The sequence below is a fragment of the Poecilia mexicana genome, unplaced genomic scaffold, assembly GCF_051168715.1.
Source record: "Poecilia mexicana isolate PSO_F unplaced genomic scaffold, ASM5116871v1 scaffold_1, whole genome shotgun sequence".
Classification (NCBI taxonomy): Eukaryota; Metazoa; Chordata; class Actinopteri; order Cyprinodontiformes; family Poeciliidae; genus Poecilia; species Poecilia mexicana.
In genome coordinates, this window is record NW_028263370.1 from 7,194,092 (window position 1) to 7,212,805 (window position 18,714).

An 18,714-nucleotide genomic window follows, 5' to 3' on the forward strand; every position below is an offset into this window, starting at 1 on the left:
CTTCCAAATCTGAAATATAATGAGAGCAAACTTGAGGAGCAAACCTAAGCAATGAACAAAAAAGATGCTTTGAAGCTCTATGGAGATAGTAATTTTCTTTTTTTTTTCTTTTTTTTTCAACTAAAGGTTGTGATTTTTATATAGCAACCAGCATTACTTGATTAAACATGGTCAGAAACAGAAATAACACGCAGTGACATTTATTCATGAAAATCTATTAGAGGAAAGAAAACCACTTGATCACGTTTAGTCATCAAAACATCATAGTTAGATCAGTTGACAATAAGTCAAAAATGCTTTTTAACGTCAACTAAACGACAAACACAGCTGCGATTTAATCCGGTTGTTTGGTGAAGTTTACACCCCATCACAAAAACCAAGGATTGCAGCAGGCAGATCTGGATATGCATTTTAAATACCAGAATCTCTGCAGCGCTGTTCATTCCAAAAATGTAAATGGTACAACAAGGAGAACTTTAAACTCAGCAGCAGACAAAAGATTGATAACTCTAGCAGAAGACTCTGTCAACCAGACAACTTTCAGGGGAAAAAAATGAAATAGATGCATGATGGAGGGATGTTGCAAGCTGGTTGACTTGTTCCTAGGTGTCCATCATCGTCTCCTTGAGTTAAAATATATCTGTAGCAGCACATTGGCTAAGTAAGACAAATCAAAAGAATTAGGAGGAGAGTAGCTTTATTGGAGTTAGGGCTGATGTAGCAGCAGGATGGGAGCAGTGAATTTTCAGAGTTTTTCCATCTTTATTCACTCGATCTTCCTTTGTCCGTCAAACAAACATGAAACAAATCCAAACTCCTGCCCTCCCTTACTCAGGCTGCGATAGGTTGGGTGAGGGCTGACGTGGGTGAAATGTGAAACATGAAGGGGGAGGAAGAGGGATAGAGGGATGTGGGAAAGGCAGGACATGACAGAGACCGGGAGAGAGGCAGAGAAAAATAAAGAGTTTCTCTAACCAGATATAGTCCCAGTGGTTCTTGTAATTCCTCCTCTACAACTTCCTGTAACTCTCCACTGTTTTCCGAATTGCAACTATAAATAACTCCCTACCGTATCCCCTCTACTCTGCACATTGAACCACCGAGAGATTAAGGGATGAAGGAAGCATCACTGCACCCTTTCTTTCCTCCTCTCCTTCATTGCCCTCCCTCCTTCACCCCTCCAGACCTCCACCTCTCCCCCACTTCTTCTTTTCCTCACCGAGCTTCACTTGGAGGACGTGGTGTAGCAGCCGTGCGGGTGCCACTGCATGTCGCGGATGCGTCTGATGGACTGCATCTGAGGGCAGGGAGCGCCGAATTCATTGAAATGCCTGTAGTCGCCCTTCTCCAGCAGGTACTGGCAGCCCCGGTACCCGGGGAACTGGTACCCCACCCAGCTGGGGAGGGAAAGAGGGAAGCAAGGCGTGAACAGCTCCAAAGTTTGCAATGAAAATGATTCATTCACTTTGCTTACGAGTGACGGCAAACAGAAGGGTGAAAGACGAGTGAGAGATAAGTGAGAAATGTACATAAAATCTGTTCAGAGACAGATGCAGAGAAATCATAGTGGGTAAACAATCTCTCAGATGAAAACAAAAAAACAAAAAAAAAAAAGCACATTGATCTGTTTTGTTATGCCGTCAGGCTTCCAGACACGGCCAGGTCTGCTACCCAGCTGTTTGTTTCCACTGGTTCACAGCACCAAGAACAAAGTAATCACAGCAGAGAAGAAGCTTTGTTTGCAACCACACCTCTGCGAACACATCCAGGGATGCGGAGCTGCTGACGTCCATGACACCCTCAGCAAGCTGCTGATGAAAAAGTCTCTATTCCTGCTCTCTCTCTCTCTCTCTCTCTCTCTGTCCGTCTCTCTCTCTCTCAGCTCAGAAGAATTGGTGATTAGAAAGCTGTTTCTGCCTGTATGAGAATGACGTCACGGATGTGAAAACCGTCTGACACACGCAGCGGCACACAGACGCTGACTTTTTTTTTGACGCAGTAGTTTGAGAATCAGAGTGCAATGTTTTTTGGCAGCCCTGCTGAAATATGTATGATCTGCCGACTGGAAGATGCAAATGCGGAAAAAAGTGTGGTGTGGTAGTCGGGCTGCAGCCTCAGTCGGGCATACAAAACAAGTGCAAAGCAGTGCTTATGTATACTTGTTGGATAAGTTGAATAAGATCTCAAGCCACAAAGGTGAGACTTGTGCAATTTCCACCTTATGCATGTTCCACCTCGTGCTGTGAATATTGAATTCACAATGGAGGATGCAGTGACGTAAAAAGAGGAAGGTGATATCAACGCCGTTGTGTCCTGGTGAAATAGGTGCCAGATTTAGACATTTTTCATGACACCTCAGAGTTAGAAGCAAATTCAGCTTGAAGATGTTATTTGTAGAAGTAACATTTAAGAAACTTTCCCTCAAGAGGGGGTCCCATATAATAAAAAGAAGGTTTTGTAATTTGTGGCTCTGCGAAATTTTTACATAGAAAAGGCTGATTTTAACAAATATTGTTTGTTTTTTCATCAGTACAAGAAAAAAGTTACTAAGTCAATTGACACTTTCCAAAAAATGCAGAATATTATAACCAATAAATGTATTAATTTTCTTTTTGGAAATGGTTGATGGTCTCTCAAACTGCAGTCTTTTTGATGTGTCCCTTGTCCCACAGGCTTGGATTACATGGTGAAACTGCCTCACTTTCATCCAGTCAAGCTCTGCAGAGCTCTGGCAACGAGTTCAGATTGGACCCAGGTGTGCTGAGGCAGAGTGGCATCTAAAGTTGCAGGACTCTAGCCCTCGAGGAATGCAGTTTGAGACCCGTGCTTTAAGACGTAAAAGAAAAATCAATATTGTGGTTCTTTAGTTTCATCATAAAACGCATAAAATTCATGTAGCGTCTTTTTCAAATCTCCCGTAAAAGTTTTATCCTCTAAAAACACGATGTGACTCCTGACAAAATTTGATTTTGTGTTAAATTTGCAAGTTTTCTATTCAATGTGTACCCTGAAGAAACGGTGGAGCTGATGCCATGTGACCTGAAAGCTGGAGTGGGAATGGAGAGCAGAAGTTGTCTCCTTTTGTTTGTGAAAGCTGCAGCCTCCAATATAAACATCATTTTCCTGACTGCACTTCACATGACAGCACTGCCACGTGTCTGTTTGCACATGCTAACGGCTGCCCTTCTTTCAAATAAGCAATGACTTAAAGATAACGAATGTTAAATAGCTTATGTGGCTTCAAACTTTCTTCCCTTGGAGACTGATGTAAATACAAACAAACTGCAAAGAGGCCGTCTTTAACTTCTTCTAGTAGGAGGTTTCCTGGATGAATCAGTGTTTACGTAATTATAAAATCAGAACAACGGCTTCAACAAACTTAATAATGATTGCAAGCCACTTTTCAGTTCACTTGCCCTTTGGTGGCTCCTGTAGCTGTTGCAGCTACTGTGTAGGAGTGTGGCAAATCCACACTTAAACATCAAGTAAAGATTTATGTGAGATGATCCTGGCGTTGTCGATGAGATATCAGATATTTAGAGGAATTCTGGCAGATTTGTCATTTTTAATTTATCGCAAAACTTCATCACCAGCATTTGCAACAAGTGCATCTCGTTAGCTACAGAGCGGCTCTTCGCTGCGGCGCTTCTGCTGGTGAAGAAAAGACAGCCCTCCACAAAATTATTACTGTTTTACCCTCTGACCAACTCAGTGTCTGTTTTTTTATGAGCAATATGACCCTCCACCCAGTAATACACCAGCGGTTTCATGAGTGTGAGTACAGCAAGGAAATTGGTTGTTCATTGTAGCAGCTAAAGGCACTCTAATTGGTGTCTAATTTGAGCTCTCATACTCGCTGCTAAGCTAAAGGGTTATTTTTATGTTTTCCAGTAATATGGGCTGAAATTGATTATCTCTGCCAGTAAATCTGAAATATTGAATCTGTAAGACCTGAATTTGATTAATCTACACCGGACAGAGATTCTTAGTTTGAGATTTACAAGCCATAAATGTAAGCATTTATGAAAGACAAAATGAGACATTTTCATACTTCACAGGCCCGTTTTGGATTACTAACATCGAACCATGAAAAGCACTACATATGGAGAAGATAAATCAGGACCGAGATATTCTACGCTGATTGCAAATTGGGTTTTTCTTCCATCTGAGGATGCAGGCTTAAAAGCAGAGGCTTGCCTAGGGCCACATTCATGCAGGAATCACCACTGGGTCAATATTTATCCATAAAGTGATGAAAAACTACCGAGGAGATAAACTGTGACAAATTATTATACAGAAAACATCCATAAGTTTGACTATTTATCTTAATCTGAAACAGTCATCTATGTGCTGCACTGTTTAGTGAAGCTGATGAGCAGCACCCAGAATGCAACGCTGTATGACATTGGCTATCATTCCCCAATCAGGAATTATACAGATTAGCATTGTTAGCTGTACTAATTACTCGTCTCTGTGAGCATTCCTTGGAAAAGGCAAAAGTCTGTCAACATTTCCAAATCCAGCATGACAGAAAGATGTTGAAGACGGAACAACTTTGGTCTCCAAGCCTTCCTGGGATCAACTTAAATAATTGTGGCAAGTCCGACTATACATCCAAAATGACGCTCTGTGGCAAATGGCACCTTTTTAGTTGCGATAAATGAAAACTAAAAGTAGAAAAGGGCAAATAAAAAGGCAGTAAAGTGACCAGTTCATGTTGAGCTCTTTGATGTAGCATCTGGAGGAAAAGCTGTCAGGCTTCTGTGGAAAATACAGTTTCCTTATAAATAGCCTTTTTACAGTTTTTGCTCTTCTTCTGACTTTTTTTGTAAACACTGTACTCCTAAAGGTTATTGCTGTGTCTAAGAGTGTTGTGGTGAATGAGATCTGATGGGGTTTTTTAAACATGGCATAAATAGTTTAAATACTCTTTAATAAATTCAGGAAAAAAAACTTGCTTGTTAAACCCGAGGTAAAAATCTAGCAGGTAGATCTTGTTACGAACCGTTGATGGTTGGAAACACGGGGTCAACCCTATAAAAGCAAGCGTTTTCACGAAGGTAAAATAACTTTAAGATGCTCACGTCCCACAGCTGACCAAGATGCTTCCCACTCTGTCGGTGAAGCCGTAGGCAGGCAGGCTGGGAACATCATCATCCATGATCTCCATCTTACGGCCTTTGTACTCTCCGACCTCATATAAACAGATCTTGTGTTTCTCGGGATCCTGCAACGTGTTGGATGAAACAAAAACAAAAAAAGGAAATGAAGAGGAAGAATAGAAGAGAGCAAGCTTTATTCACGAGTGACAGCATAGCAGAGCTCACCATCCGCACAGGCCTGAAGGACAGAAGGTAATCGTTCTTCTGGCAGCTGCTCCATGAATCCCAGCGGGGGTACTCGCCCTTTTCCAGGATGAACATTTCACCACAGAAGTTCATCTGTTCAAAGCCCACAAATCTGAGGAGTGGAATAAAGTGCACTAAGACGAAAGATGTGCATTGAATCTCTGATTATGGAAGCCTTTCAGTTATTAAGCTCAGAGAGCAGCATTGATTACCCTTCGCGAGAGCGCTGCTTAGCCTTTGATCTCGCTCTTCTGCTTGTCGACTCCTTCTCAAAACTGATTGTTGACATATTCTGGCCTGAGATGCTTCTTTGGGGATTTAGTGGTAAAATGAATTGTATAATGATGCTCTTTATTCTGTTATTGTCTGTTATCGTGTCTTTCATTCTGCTCACACTGCAACTGCAGTTTCTTGGTTAGAGTATAAGCAGAGGAAAGTTGCTTCTGGTCAAAGTCAGATGCTATCTGGAAAACTGAAGCTCGCTCTGCTGCTGCACTCTGTGCAAATCGCTGTGGATAAAAGCCTCCCCTGACTGCCTGAAAGAGCAAAAGTGTCCCATAATGGAGAGGCGCATCAGTGAAATCACCTGCTGTTTGCCCGGAGAAGTGGGGTTTCTGCGTGCAGTGCTTAAACTCGTGGGCGTGCGGAAGTCGGCGGTACTTACGGCCCACAGCAGACGCGCAGGGAGCGCACCCTGTCCATTCCCATGTCACACACGTTCACGCACTCGGCGGTGATGTCAATGCAGCGGCCCTGGAAGTTCTCCTGGTCGTACACGCACATCTGAAGAACACAGAGCGAGGGGGGGGGGGGGGAAGGAACTGGTTAAACTGAGGTGGCAAAAGCCTTCCAAATAATGGGTGTAGGGTAGAGATCGTTATGAAGAGCCCATGTTGTTCTGGAAAGCTCTAACTGGCCTCCTGGAGTATTTTTCAGCCATTTGTAACATTCGACCACCTGCTCAGGGAGCGTTAAAAACCAGGAGGAGCAGGTGAGAGGTCAGGGGGTAAACTGTTAGGTCAGCCGCTTCACACCGTCTAACAAAGAGTAGCAGGAAATGTTTGGAAATCTGCTGTAGATGCGAGGGTGTGCTCTCCGTACCTTGTAGGACATCATGCCGGTCTCAGACGTCTTGCTCTGAGCTGCTTTCCCATCAGGCTGGGACTTGGGTTTCTCTCCTCCAGCAGACATGACTTGAAACCAGGAGAAGAAAAGATTTGTGACAAAGGTATAGTTTTAACATTTTAAAAGTTACCAATCACTGACAAAGCACTCTGAAAAATAATTTTGAAGTCTCACATCCCAGAGATATGTAGAAGCAAATAAAGTAAACTATTTAATTTGGTTGATTTTTCTACAATGTTCTAATATAATCCTTTAAAAACATAATAAACATTTAGTCTGAAATCGACGAAAGTCCAAACTACTTTTTTTTTCAAAATAAAAGCAATTATTTACATATTTGGTAGTAGGGACCAAATTTTTTTGCATTTTTCCCCTTAAAATGTAAATATATGTCCTGATTTAGTGAAATTTGAAACAGCACAGATGTTGTAACAAACAATAAGTTAAACTTTAAACATGCTTTCTGCAAAGAGGGAGATTACAATTTAAGAGGCTTTCACAACGTTAACATAATTTACAATGCACTGAATATCTCTGCCACTTGCTTTTTCTTGATAAATCAGATTTTGTCATTAACATTGCTTAAGAATATAACCATTAAGGGATTAGATTTAATGAAAACAAGCTTCTTCCTGCTCCTGTTCAGATATGTAAATTGAATCAAAATGTACTTTTTCATTTTGCTTATTTTTTTAATATAACTTTCTCTCCCTTTGTTCCTCAGTGTTTTTTTTTGTATGTAATTCCTACAGGTTGTTGCTGTTACTCTGTCTGATACATTTTAAAATCCCTTTTTTCTCTCTGTTTTTGACTGGAGTCATAAAAGCTGGGTCACCTGAGACGAGACCACAGAGTCCCACGTTAGCAAACATTTAACTTTCACAGCAGAACAAAAGCAACAAAAAGCAAAGTCTGAGCCGTTTTTCAACAGATGGTACAAAAAGATCCATCAGTCTGTTCAAACTTTGCCACACTTGTTCATCACTTGTTGGAGCTCAGAACAATCGATGTCTTTTATCCGCAGTCAAACAATGAAGAAGCACAAAAGACAAAGTGAGCTGCAAGAAAATCACTCAAATTAATTCAGTTTAACAGTATGGATCCGTTCACTGGCTACTGAAAATGCTTTCTCACCATGTGCCAGCACAACATTTGATTTTAAAACCTGCCATATTCTTTATGTTTTTCATTAATAATGCTGGATTTTCCCATTCTAAGGTCACATTAATTCATTTATTTTATAATTCTGACTCCCACAACCATATCTGGACTCTACCTCAAATCCTTTCTTCTCTTCTCTTTTCTGCGGGGTGTTGACCACTGTCTTACCTGTGGCAGTGTGTGAGTAAAGGAGCGGATTGGTGGTCAGTGTGGGAGTACAGGGGGGCCCACGGTAGCTTTTATACGCTGGCGCCTGGAGTGAGGGGATTATGCTGATAGAAAAAAACTCGCTGAGCTCACAGCCCCCACAGAATAGAAATACCCCATCATCAAACACAGAGAGAGACACGGGATACCAGCTGATATAAAAGAAAACTACAAGGAAGACACATGACCTCAAAGCTTTTTGTTAGATCAAGAGGACTTAATCAAAGACAATTGAGGACGTCGCTGTTGAATTTACAAATAACCTGGCTGAAAACACCAGCGGTGGGCCCAAATCACTTAAGAAAAACTATTACTAATGTTGAAAATAAATAAACGGCACCTAATGTCAAGTTATTTATAATTACATTAGAGCAAAAGTGCAAAAGTATTTTTTTTCTTGTCGAAATTATTCATTTTCATTTTCTTACAAAGTAGAGACACTTTGTTTGCTGTGGAAACTACAACCAATTAGCATCAAGAATCATTTGGTATTGTATTTTTTTTATAAAGTAGAGATGTTGCTCAGAGTGTGTTTAGTAATTACTAAGGGCATAAATAGGAAAAATATGACACAACTAGAAACAAATATATCTACTTATTGTTAGTCTTCCTGTAGCTGCAGCAGCATTAGTTGCTATAGAAAGTTAGAAAAAGTGCATTGCAAAACTATGTTTTCAAAAGTGAGACAAAAGACTCACAAGGTTTTTAATTATGACAGTACAGGAGGTTACATGTGTAACTTTTTATATCGTATAAAGTGACTTCTAAACAAAACAGTTTCTATTTGTAGGGAATTTTATGTCATCGATCAACTTGAAGCAATGTATACTGTAATTCTGTGAAAAATGAAACATTCTTCATTTTTCTTTTACAAGTGGTAATCTGAAAAGTGTGGCGTGCATTTACTTTTAGAACTCTTTCACCTTATTCTATATTCATATTTTGCTGCAAGTACCACTGGTCATTAGACCTAAAGCTGGTTCTGGCATTAGGTCTAATGCCAGAACCAGCTTTGGACGTCTAGATACAGACATGTTTAATCATAGTCGCTTTATTTGCAGCTCAACCTCAGTTTTATAAAATAAGACTTGCATGTCATGAACATGGATTTTGGTTTGAACTTTGAATGCATTATTCTAATTGATTAATCCAAACCACTCCATTGTATTTATTGCGTTGGTTGAGGTTGTTGTCCTGCTGGAAGGTGAACCTCCATCCTCATCTCTAGTCTTTTTCAGCCTCAACAGGTCTTCTTACAGCGTTGTCCTCCTTTTCCCCTCCACTTAGCTAAAATCATCTTCCTAAAAACTATGACCAGCTTCTGTATCTCTGCTTCACAAAAACTTCCCAGTTGTTTTGCCAATAACTTGAGTCAGCAACCACAACTACTGGCTAATCGTATATTTTCATAAACCATACCCAAAAATCTGTTCAAAATTGTAGTTTGACAAAGACGGAGCAATCTTCGTCTGTGTTTGCTGTCATACCTAAATGGTTTCTGTCCAGTATTTTCAATGTAACAGCAGGGCAGGTTTTCTGGCTTTATACAGTGAGGCTTCTCACAAAAATATTCTGGCCTGCTTCTGTCGGCGCTCTAATAAAAACAAGTTGGGTAAAACAATAACGAGAGAAGCAATAAGCTGGGAGAAGCAATAACCTTATTATACCTTTGGGTGAGCAAAGGGGTTCTGTGAATGCAAGGACAAACACCCATCTAAATCTCTTTCATGAACACTGTAGGAGGAGGTCATTAAATTAACGGCCCTGAGTGTTTTCCTTCCAGTGTGGGTGAGGGTAATATTACACTGGGTGTGGGCTGCAGAGCATGGAGGAAACACACTGGCCATATGTGAAGCATGAGCTGGCAGTCGAGTTCATGTGATGTGCGGCATCACATGAACTCAGAAAGGAAGCTGAGGCCACAGCTGTGCTCCAGCTGAGACACCGGTGGCTGACGTAAAGCAAAGAGTTGTTCAATGGCCAGCCTACTTCCTGTCCTTTGAATATGGTCAAGATAGAGGCAGCGAGAATCAAGAGGCAGAAGAGGGCGCATTATGAATCAAACGTTGCACATCCTTTGTCACTGCAGAGAGCCTGATAATCAAATAAAAAGAGCGGAGAGAGAGGCATTCAAGTTACTTTACAGAACAGCTTTTAACTGTAGAGTAGACGCTTGTTTTCAGGACCATCAAGAAATGTCAGTCATACTTGAAAACCAGTTTATTTAGAAATAACAAAGTGCAATGAATAAAGGAAAGACAAAAAGTATTCTGTTATGTCAGGTTTTTCCAAATTTGTTGGAATTACGTTTATATTTCTAAATACATAAAATATGAAACTCTCATTACCGTATTATGATTTTTAATTGTTGTTTTAGTTTTCATCTTTATAGGACGGATATTGAGTAGACAGTTTGATCAGAGGATGATGATCTGCTGCCATTTTGTGTTTTATTTACAGATCTGGTTTAAAGTTCCACATTAACATTATGGACATGAATAATGATACTAATCCTATAACTGCAAAAAGAGTCTGTTTAACTTTTTTTGTACTCATAGAACAGCTGAATTTAATTTAAAACACACAGGCATGATATCACCCAACCAATTCGAATTATTTTTTGCATCAAATTAATTGGGATTGGTGCTGCCACAGTTTCACATTTAATTTGGAGATGATGCATAATTTTGCTTTCACTTAAATTTGTGATACCTTGCATTAGTCTGTGACAAAACTTCAATGAAATACATATGCATGCAAGAAACTGCCTCTGTCTTTTGCAAATTGCTGCCTATAGCATTGAACTGAAGGTAAAAGTCACTAACTCTCTTCACATCAGCTCATGAGCAGAGAGAGAGAGCTTCATGAAATGGGTTTCAGTGACTGATGCAGTGGTGCAGAGCGTGCGGCCACTGCACTGAAAAGCAGTGGAGGGATGTTTTCTGCAAGAATAAATTATGCCTCTTTGCAATTCTAATGGATGAATCTGAATTTGGCAGTTGTTAGGAGAACAGTCTTTGCCGGACTGCATTGTCAGGTGTGAAGTTTGGTGCAAAGACAGTTATGTGGAGGGGCTCTGAGGGATTGTAGCTAATTATTTTCAGAGAATGGAGCTCAACATTGTAGTTTTTCAAAATATTTTTCAGTTTTACTCTTGACGTGTTGGTAAGAGTTTGGGTACGATGGTGTCAGTTCCAACACGACTGCACCAATTGACAGAGCGGTCCATAATCCAGAGATGAGCTTGGTTTGGTGTAGAAGAACATGACTGACCTGCGCAAAGTCAACTCAACCAAACAAAACATCCTTGGGATATATTAGAGCAGAGACTCTCGTCTAACATCAGTGTCTGACCTCGCAAATGTTTTTCATGAAAGACTGTAGAAATATTTCCAAAACACAGCCCTACATTTGGGGAGAGCCTAGTCGATGTTAAGCTTAACTCTGGCAAGCTTTGCAGCTTTAAGGTTCCCCAAAACTTGTTGGAATAAATTTTCAACAAGTTTTGGCCAAAATCATGTGAATTTAGAATCAGAAGTCATTCAAGTTCAAAGGTCTTTTTAAATGCGCTACATTAATAAAATGATGAGAAATGATTCAAAGAACCGATTATTAGACAATTTTTTGCTTCATTTTCTTACATTTTACATTTGGCAATAAAGCATTGATGTGACTTAAAGCTCAAAATAGAAACATTATCTGAAAAAAATGCTCACTCAAAATCATAAGTGTTAAGGTTTTCTTGTTATCATTTCCACTCAGGATTGTCTTCATTTTTTGTATTCGCTGACTATTTCCAACCCACATTATTTTCCTACTTGAAAGGCTCTGTGATATCCTGTCTTACTCAAGGTCAAGGTATCTTTATTACTCTCACATAGGAGACATTTGTGATCAAAAATGGCAGTGCTGCTGGAGAACACATCACTATAACAAAGCAAGCAATAACTAGAAAAGATAGTAGTAAAAATCTTAGAACACATACCATCGTTTATGTCTGTTTCTGTTCATCCCCTGCCAAGCCGTGGTTTGTTTTACTCATCTCTCTGAATTAAAGCTGAGTCTGCTCTGACTTCATCTCTACAACTCATTCATCAAACCCATTTGTCCTTCACTTCATCAAACTATTTGTAGCACCGCAGGGTTCAGTACAACCATGCAAATGTGTCACGAGACACATTTATTTCTGCAGCTCAAAATTAGAAACAGTTCAGCGTGTGCAGCATACAACCCAGGTGATGCTACATGGTTATATTGTTAGATAAAACTTTCGTATGCTAAGGGAGAGCCAGCAGGTCTAAAGGTTAACCGACAGCCTCACCCAGTGGTAACAATACTTGTCGTTTCTTAAGGCAGCATGAAAGCATACACAACTACATGCCTCTTTTGAAAGCACAGGGTTTCCATTCAAAACTGACCTTTCTGTTGATTTTTCAAAGCAGATATTTGATCATTTCTAAAAATGTGTTTTTAGCAAAGAAATGCCTCCCAAAAAACAAAAAGACACCACCGTATATGGAGGACGAGACATAAGGAGAAACTGCGTATCATTGTAAATAGAAAACTGATTCTCTTACATGACAAAGAAAAACATTTTAACAGGAATAAGTAGATGAATCTACTTCAATCTATTTGTAGCTAATGTTTAGAGTAAGCATTCTTGCTTTCACCAGAAATCATGTAAAGAGGACGCTAGTGAAATTTGTGACAGCAAAGTCAGTGGACTTCCCCTTAACCTCTGGTTTGAGACAATTTGTACCTCAGGATTTGAAACAATTAGAAATTTAACTTCAAATGAAAAGACGCATCTGAGACTGAGGAACAGGGACACAAACAAAGGTTATGTCTCAGAGGCAACACATAGCTTGAGAGAGGTCAGTTGCTATCCCATCATTTTAGAACCACAACATTAAATGTCATTAAAGACATTTGAGTTTGGGAAGCCATCACCCCTGATGGTATTTCGAAATCCTGTTTATTCTCTGCCTATAGTCCTCCTCCATTGTTGCTCTATACGATGGCACTGCTGACCTATACGATTAGACCAAAACAGCCCCGGCATTCATAAGCCGAACCTCTGTGGGTCCTGTCTATATGATCTGCTGAGTCGACAGGGCGCTCAGGGTTAACAAAGACAGAGTTGGATCCTAACCGCTGGTGTGCGCGCTCAACCCAAAGAGGCGCTTCTGAGCACAGATTTGAGCTCAGAAGCGCCTCTTTCCGCAACCTGCGTCAAGTTGATCAATGTTAGTTAGAGGAACCCCGAAACTTTCCCGTCACTTAAATAGTTGCCTCTCAAAAAGTGTTTTTTCAAAGTTCATTTTCTCTTCTGTCTTCAATAAAAGAATAAAGAAAAAAAAATACAAATGAATGTGAAAACCTGAAACAACAGAGTTTGCCATATTCAACAAAAGTCTTCCTGAAATAGCAAGTCAAGAAATATTAATGATTAAAAAAAAGAATAATAATAATAATAATAATAATAATAATAATAATAATAATAATAATAATAATAAACTTTTCATTAAACATATTTGTCACTTTCATATAAGACATAATGATCATTTATGGAATAATACGTAATAATAGTATGTTTTTAATATTCTTAGCAATATCTAGTCTACATAAAATATCTTGTCAAATACTAACTTTTGTATTTCGACAGAAATGCTTAAAAAAATACATAAAATTTTATTTTTTACAAGTATGCTGGTACTGCATTACAGTGTCAGGTTGGTATGTAGAGCACGATGAACTTTTATTGTGAAGGTTTTGGCCAGCCGGAAGAGGTTGGTCTTATTTTCATCACACTTGACAGGCTCACCAAGCCAAGTCGCGAGAGCTCATGCGCGGCACGAGCACGGCGCGTGGCCGCTCATATAAAACAGAAGGTCCAGTTTGAGACAAAAGTCTAAAGAGGATTTTTTGCGTGAGAAGTCCGAGGAAAACAGTCTGGTAAGATTTAAATTACTGATTTTTTCAAGAGGGAAAACAGTCAAACTGGAACTGTTGTTGTTGGGACACAAATGGTTTATTTGATCATTTATGTGTGTGTTTTGTGGGAAAATAAGCTTAAAACGTAACATTTTTGTATTTATTGTATTTATTCAGTTATCGTTTAATAATTACAAAATTTCCCTTGGGTTTTTCCTGACCTTTTCTTATTTTCTAGCCATGAATAGATTGTCCAAAACCTACAGGAGCTCACCCATGTCCTTCAGGGCCATGGGCACAGCTCCCTTCTTTAAAAGTAAGATCACACTTTTCTCACTTAGACTGAAAATACTTGTGGTAAACAGGCTCAGTTTCCTTCCATTCCCCATGTGCTGCTCCCCCCCAACAGGTGACTGTGTTTGAACAGGAGCACTTCCAGGGCAAGTGTCTGGAGTTCATGACCGCAGCGTGGACAACATCCGCTCCATCCGAGTGGAGAGTGGAGCGTGAGTCACACAGCCTGTAGGTCTCAGTGAGCAGCTGATTGTTGTGTGTCTGGTTGTATCTGTATATATGTGGTGTGTATTCTGCATTCACCAAAAAGTAGAGGAGAAAAGTGAGTGATGTGAAATATGTTCAGCATCACCAGAGGAAAAAGCTTGTTTGTATAGTGACTCCCCATTAATTTGCAGTTAGTCAATTTACAACCTCAAACTTAAATGTACTTTATTAGTATTTTATGTGATATATTTCTGAGAGAAAACCAACAACACCTTGCTGACAGAAGCTAGAAAGGGAGCGTCATTATCCAAAGTAAAGCGAGTCCTGTTCTGTCACAAGCCGAAAAGCTAATCAAACAGGAATTACTTCAAAAATAAATATAAAAACCCAGATGCTTGTTTGCAAATGCACCCAAAGGCAGTTAATAAAACTAAAACTGAAGAGCTTGGCAGGAAGATGGAGCTTGCACGTGAGATAACTGTATCGTAACTTTGAAATATAGAGTGGCAGCATTATGTTGTGTTGATGTTTTGCTGCAGAAGGGAGAAAATAGATGGCATCAAAAAGATAGAACATTATGTTGTAATGTTCTATCAGTATTTACATGCTGGGTAATTCACAAAAAAGATCTAAATATACAAACAATTACATTATCGTTCTATCTTGTACTGTTACATAAACCCCTTCTAATAATCACAAAAAAGAAATCAGTTAATATTTTAAATATATGCTATTAGATATTTTGTAGATATTAAATGAAACTTTTTTTTAAATCCTTTCTGTGTTAACTGACACATTAACTTTTACATGTTTAGCCAATATTTTAACTCCTGAAACAAAGAGGGAAAAATGCATTTCGTGACATGTCAACACCTACTTCTCACCTTGTGTTATACTTTGAAATAATCACCTTTGCAATTTTCTTTCACAGGAAATACGAGGCAGATTTTACACTGCTGTCAGCACACTGTTGTTTTTGTTCATGAGAAATCTTAAAAAATCATTAAAGAGTGAAAAAAAAATGTGGGGGGGAAAAGCCCCCACAGTTGCTTAAATGTTTCTGTCAGGTGTGCGCTGCCCGGTTCATGTTCACAGTTTTCATATTACATATTTAACCTTCTTTTTGCTAAAACATCTGGAAATGTCACATTCAAGGCTTTGGATCTTGCTTGCAGGTCTGCGAATGGTAACATACACTTCGCAGTTTCATCAAAGTAGCCACAGGATGATTTTCGAGAGGGAGAACTTCATCCGTCCCTGCAGGCTGCGGGCTGGTTCATGCCCGAGGTCAGCTCCACGCATGTGCAGAGCGGAAAGTAAGTGAGTCTACTGGCTTTTTTTAAATTTTTTTTATCATAAATGAAGTTTCAGAAAATCTTAAAAGACAGGGTAATTTTTTAAAAAAGGCAACAATCCAAGCTGGTCGTTATCGCTGAGTCCCTTTTCAACATAATGGAGCTCAAACGCTCTTTTATCTACAAAGCGACACTCATTAAATTTGGTGAGTTTAAAACAAAAGTGTCTTTATGAGTATTTCGAGAGAATTACTCTAAGAGAAACAGACAGTGGATACAGAAAAGAGGAAGTTAATGCACAAAACAATTAAAATGATATCTCAGGTGTCTTAAGAAAGCAATCAAAGCCCATTGCATTCACATAATAAACTAAAACTGAGGAAAAGAAATTAAAATTTGGTGCAGCTGCAAGTTGTAAGAAGAAGACCAGCATTCACATGTTTATTGCAGCGTTACATAAGTTAATTGAATTATGAACATTCACTTCCTTAGCCATGTTAAGAACCACGACTATTTGATTGTTTGATAGCAAAATTATTAAAGTAGACCATTACATGGCAGCACAACTAGACATTCTGAAAACCTATCATCAGAATAAGGAAGAATAAAATATAATTGACTTTGAAGGTGTCATGACTGTTGGTGCCAGACGTGCAGGTCTGAGTGTTTCAGAAAATGCTGATCTGATGGGATTTTCATGTACAAGCATCCCTCGGGTTTGCAGATGACTGTCTGATTGCTGTGTGAATGGAAATGTCTTGTTGGTGTCGGGAAAATAGGTCAAGAGGATATGAAGGCAACAGTAGCTCAAACATCAACATCTAAACCCTGTGAAAATCACACCAAGTAACTCTCCTGTCAGCTAAAAACAGGAAACCGAGGCTACAGTTCTCCAAATTCAGAAAATTACAGATTAGATAAATGTTACCTGGGCCAATAAGTTTTTTTATTTCAGGTGCGACATTAAGATTCCAGAGCCAGAATTTGGTGTAAAAAGTACTGCGACTAGCAAACTGTCCGGGGTGTTCCCCACCTCTCGCCCTTTGACCTCTGGAGATAGGCACCAGCATCCCTGGTAACTTCTCCAGGGATAAGCCTGTAAGATGACGGACGGACGGACGGACGGACGGACGGACGGACGGACGGACGGACGGACGGACGGACGGACGGACGGACGGACGGACGGACGGACGGACGGACGGATGGTGCTGCTTTGTGTCAATGGCTCAGCTTTGAGAAATCCTGATTATTTGATCATGTTCATCCTACAGTTTACCCATCATCTGACGACTGCTTCCAATGCAATAACGCACTGTGTTGAAAAACAAATTCATTTGTCCTAGTTTTAACTTTATTTTTGTCGGTATCTGCCCCTTTGCTTTGACTTCTCAACAAACAGAACACATTTTCAGTTCTGAGAGAGATCCTGCTGTTGAAGCTCGTACAGGAGTGGAGGTGAAGGGGGGAAATCTGCTCATCCAAAACAAAAACCACTCAGGGGAGAAGATACTTAAAATATGTTTTCATACATACAGTGGAGTCAACATATTTAGTCATTCAGGGAATACGATTTTTTTGGATTTCGATTTCACCGGTGATGGTATCTTTCACATAGACCCAGAACCTCCAAACAGCCTGAACAAGTGGCTTAAGAGGAAGGATAGATATGATACATTCCTAATATAATCTAAAAAGATTTCAGTCAGGATAATAATTTATTTTCCAAAAGCCAGTCTTTGAATTTGCTGATTTATGATGGAGAGCTTTGAACACAAATGTTCCTGCTAAATGTTTTACATCTGAGAATGACAACATCTCTAACTTTTGCAATGGTATAACAGAGATGATAAAAATAACTTTAAAAACTAAACAATTTTTTTTACAAATATAATAAAGTGAAATAAATAAAAAAATCATATTTTAGCGCTGAAACTGCTTCAAAATTCTAAGCTTGATCAGACTGAGCCTGTTGCTGTCTGTTTAATCATCCCGCTTTGTGGCTGTGCCTCTCCTTAGCTTTTTGTGCTGAGTAGCCGGGCTCCAGGGTACATCATGGAGTGTGAGAGGCACAGTGGAGATAATCAGCACTGGAGGAACTGGGGCTCCCACTGCCAGACACCAAACACCCAGTCCATCAAACGCATCAGGCACCGAGGAGCCTCGTATCGAGACCAGCAGCAGGTTGGACTTGAGCAAAAGAACCCCTGAGCTCGACCTCAGTTTGGTTCAGAGGGCTTTGGACCATAACTACAAAACAAACCATGTGGGATCTAGCATCTACCTCCCAACCCCACCCATAGTTTCTTTGTTTTAAGGAATATTTTGATTTTGTACAAGTTAAATAAAGTTTAGGCTGAGCAGATAAATAGTGCGGACATGCAGGAATGTGTTTTGACATTTTGCACAGAACTTCACATAATATATTTGCACACTGTCACCTCAGTATTGAGCCAGAACGATATCAGAGTCTGAATATTAAAACTTAAACCAAGGCTTCAAATATGAGGAGGCATCAGAAGAAAATGGAAGAACATGTTCCCAAGCATGTACAGGTTTAGGGGCCACTGTGGATGAATTCAGCAAGTTTTATTCTGTTACACATAAAGAAACTTTTGAGAAAATACCTAATCATTCAAAAAGATATTATAAACACCTGATGCATATAGAAGAAAAAGAAAACATATAGATAAATAAGCTTCTTTCTCAGTTGTTTTGTTATTCTATGTACTGACAACTGACAACTCAAAGAGTGGGACCAGTATTCTTAAAAGAAAGAAAAATTAGCTTCTCATTTCTAATGACTAATTTATGTACTATATTTCTGCAGATCATCACAGCAGACAGGCTTATTAAAACATAAAAAGCCCCATGAGCATCCTTCGGGAAACTGTTTTTATTCAGCTGTGGATTCATGCAATAAACATCTGCTTAATGAGCATTTCTCGCATTGCAAACGGTCACGAATCCTGTCTCGAAGCGAAACTAATTAACTTTAATAGCTGCACACAAAACGGAGACAGGTGTCTCAAGAGTAACTTAAACAATTTTTGATTCGCAAAAATTAGTGAGTATAATAATAATAACCATGAAGCAAAAATAGATCATTTGTATTTAGTATAATCTTCCACCTTCCCTGATCCTTT

At 39.4% G+C, this 18,714-nt stretch overlaps 2 protein-coding genes and 1 long non-coding RNA gene across 4 annotated transcripts; 2 read left to right on the plus strand and 1 right to left on the minus strand.

The window, feature by feature from the left end:
• Positions 1-680: 680 nt before the first annotated feature.
• crybb1l2 (crystallin, beta B1, like 2) lies at positions 681-7,829 on the minus strand. Of its 2 annotated transcripts, none has more exons than XM_088016501.1 (6): positions 7,750-7,829; positions 6,450-6,541; positions 6,013-6,131; positions 5,328-5,460; positions 5,085-5,227; positions 681-1,397 (listed from the first exon to the last, which is right to left on the minus strand). In XM_088016501.1, the coding sequence occupies exons 2-6, from the start codon at positions 6,537-6,539 to the stop codon at positions 1,226-1,228; spliced, it is 657 nt and encodes a 218-aa protein (XP_087872627.1). In that variant the 5' UTR covers positions 6,540-6,541; positions 7,750-7,829; the 3' UTR covers positions 681-1,225. The 2 variants fall into 2 exon arrangements, with proteins under 2 accessions (XP_087872627.1, XP_014863215.1); XM_015007729.2 differs by having other exon boundaries at positions 7,803-7,823.
• On the plus strand, positions 1,405-3,506 carry LOC106930282 (uncharacterized). The gene is made up of 2 exons (XR_001420822.2): positions 1,405-2,196; positions 2,673-3,506. It is a non-coding gene; the product is annotated as an uncharacterized LOC106930282 (long non-coding RNA).
• Positions 7,830-13,591: 5,762 nt separating the features above from the next.
• LOC106930283 (beta-crystallin A4-like) lies at positions 13,592-17,779 on the plus strand. Its single transcript, XM_088007399.1, has 4 exons — positions 13,592-13,630; positions 14,185-14,281; positions 15,540-15,592; positions 17,588-17,779. Exons 1-4 carry the CDS (start codon positions 13,592-13,594, stop codon positions 17,777-17,779), a joined length of 381 nt encoding a protein of 126 aa, XP_087863525.1.
• Positions 17,780-18,714: the final 935 nt, after the last annotated feature.

Excerpts from the sequence above, each read along its gene's own strand:
- crybb1l2 (XM_088016501.1), bottom strand. The coding sequence starts at position 6,539 with ATGTCTGCTGGAGGAGAGAAACCCAAGTCCCAGCCTGATGGGAAAGCA. Across the intron at positions 6,132-6,449 it reads CCGGCATGATGTCCTACAAG|ATGTGCGTGTACGACCAGGA; the intron begins GTACGGAGAGCA and ends TGTGTTCTTCAG. Across the intron at positions 5,228-5,327 it reads CCTTCAGGCCTGTGCGGATG|GATCCCGAGAAACACAAGAT; the intron begins GTGAGCTCTGCT and ends AACACGTTGCAG.
- LOC106930283 (XM_088007399.1), top strand. The coding sequence starts at position 13,592 with ATGAACTTTTATTGTGAAGGTTTTGGCCAGCCGGAAGAG. Across the intron at positions 14,282-15,539 it reads ATCCGAGTGGAGAGTGGAGC|GCTGCGGGCTGGTTCATGCC; the intron begins GTGAGTCACACA and ends CCGTCCCTGCAG. Across the intron at positions 15,593-17,587 it reads ACGCATGTGCAGAGCGGAAA|CTTTTTGTGCTGAGTAGCCG; the intron begins GTAAGTGAGTCT and ends GCCTCTCCTTAG.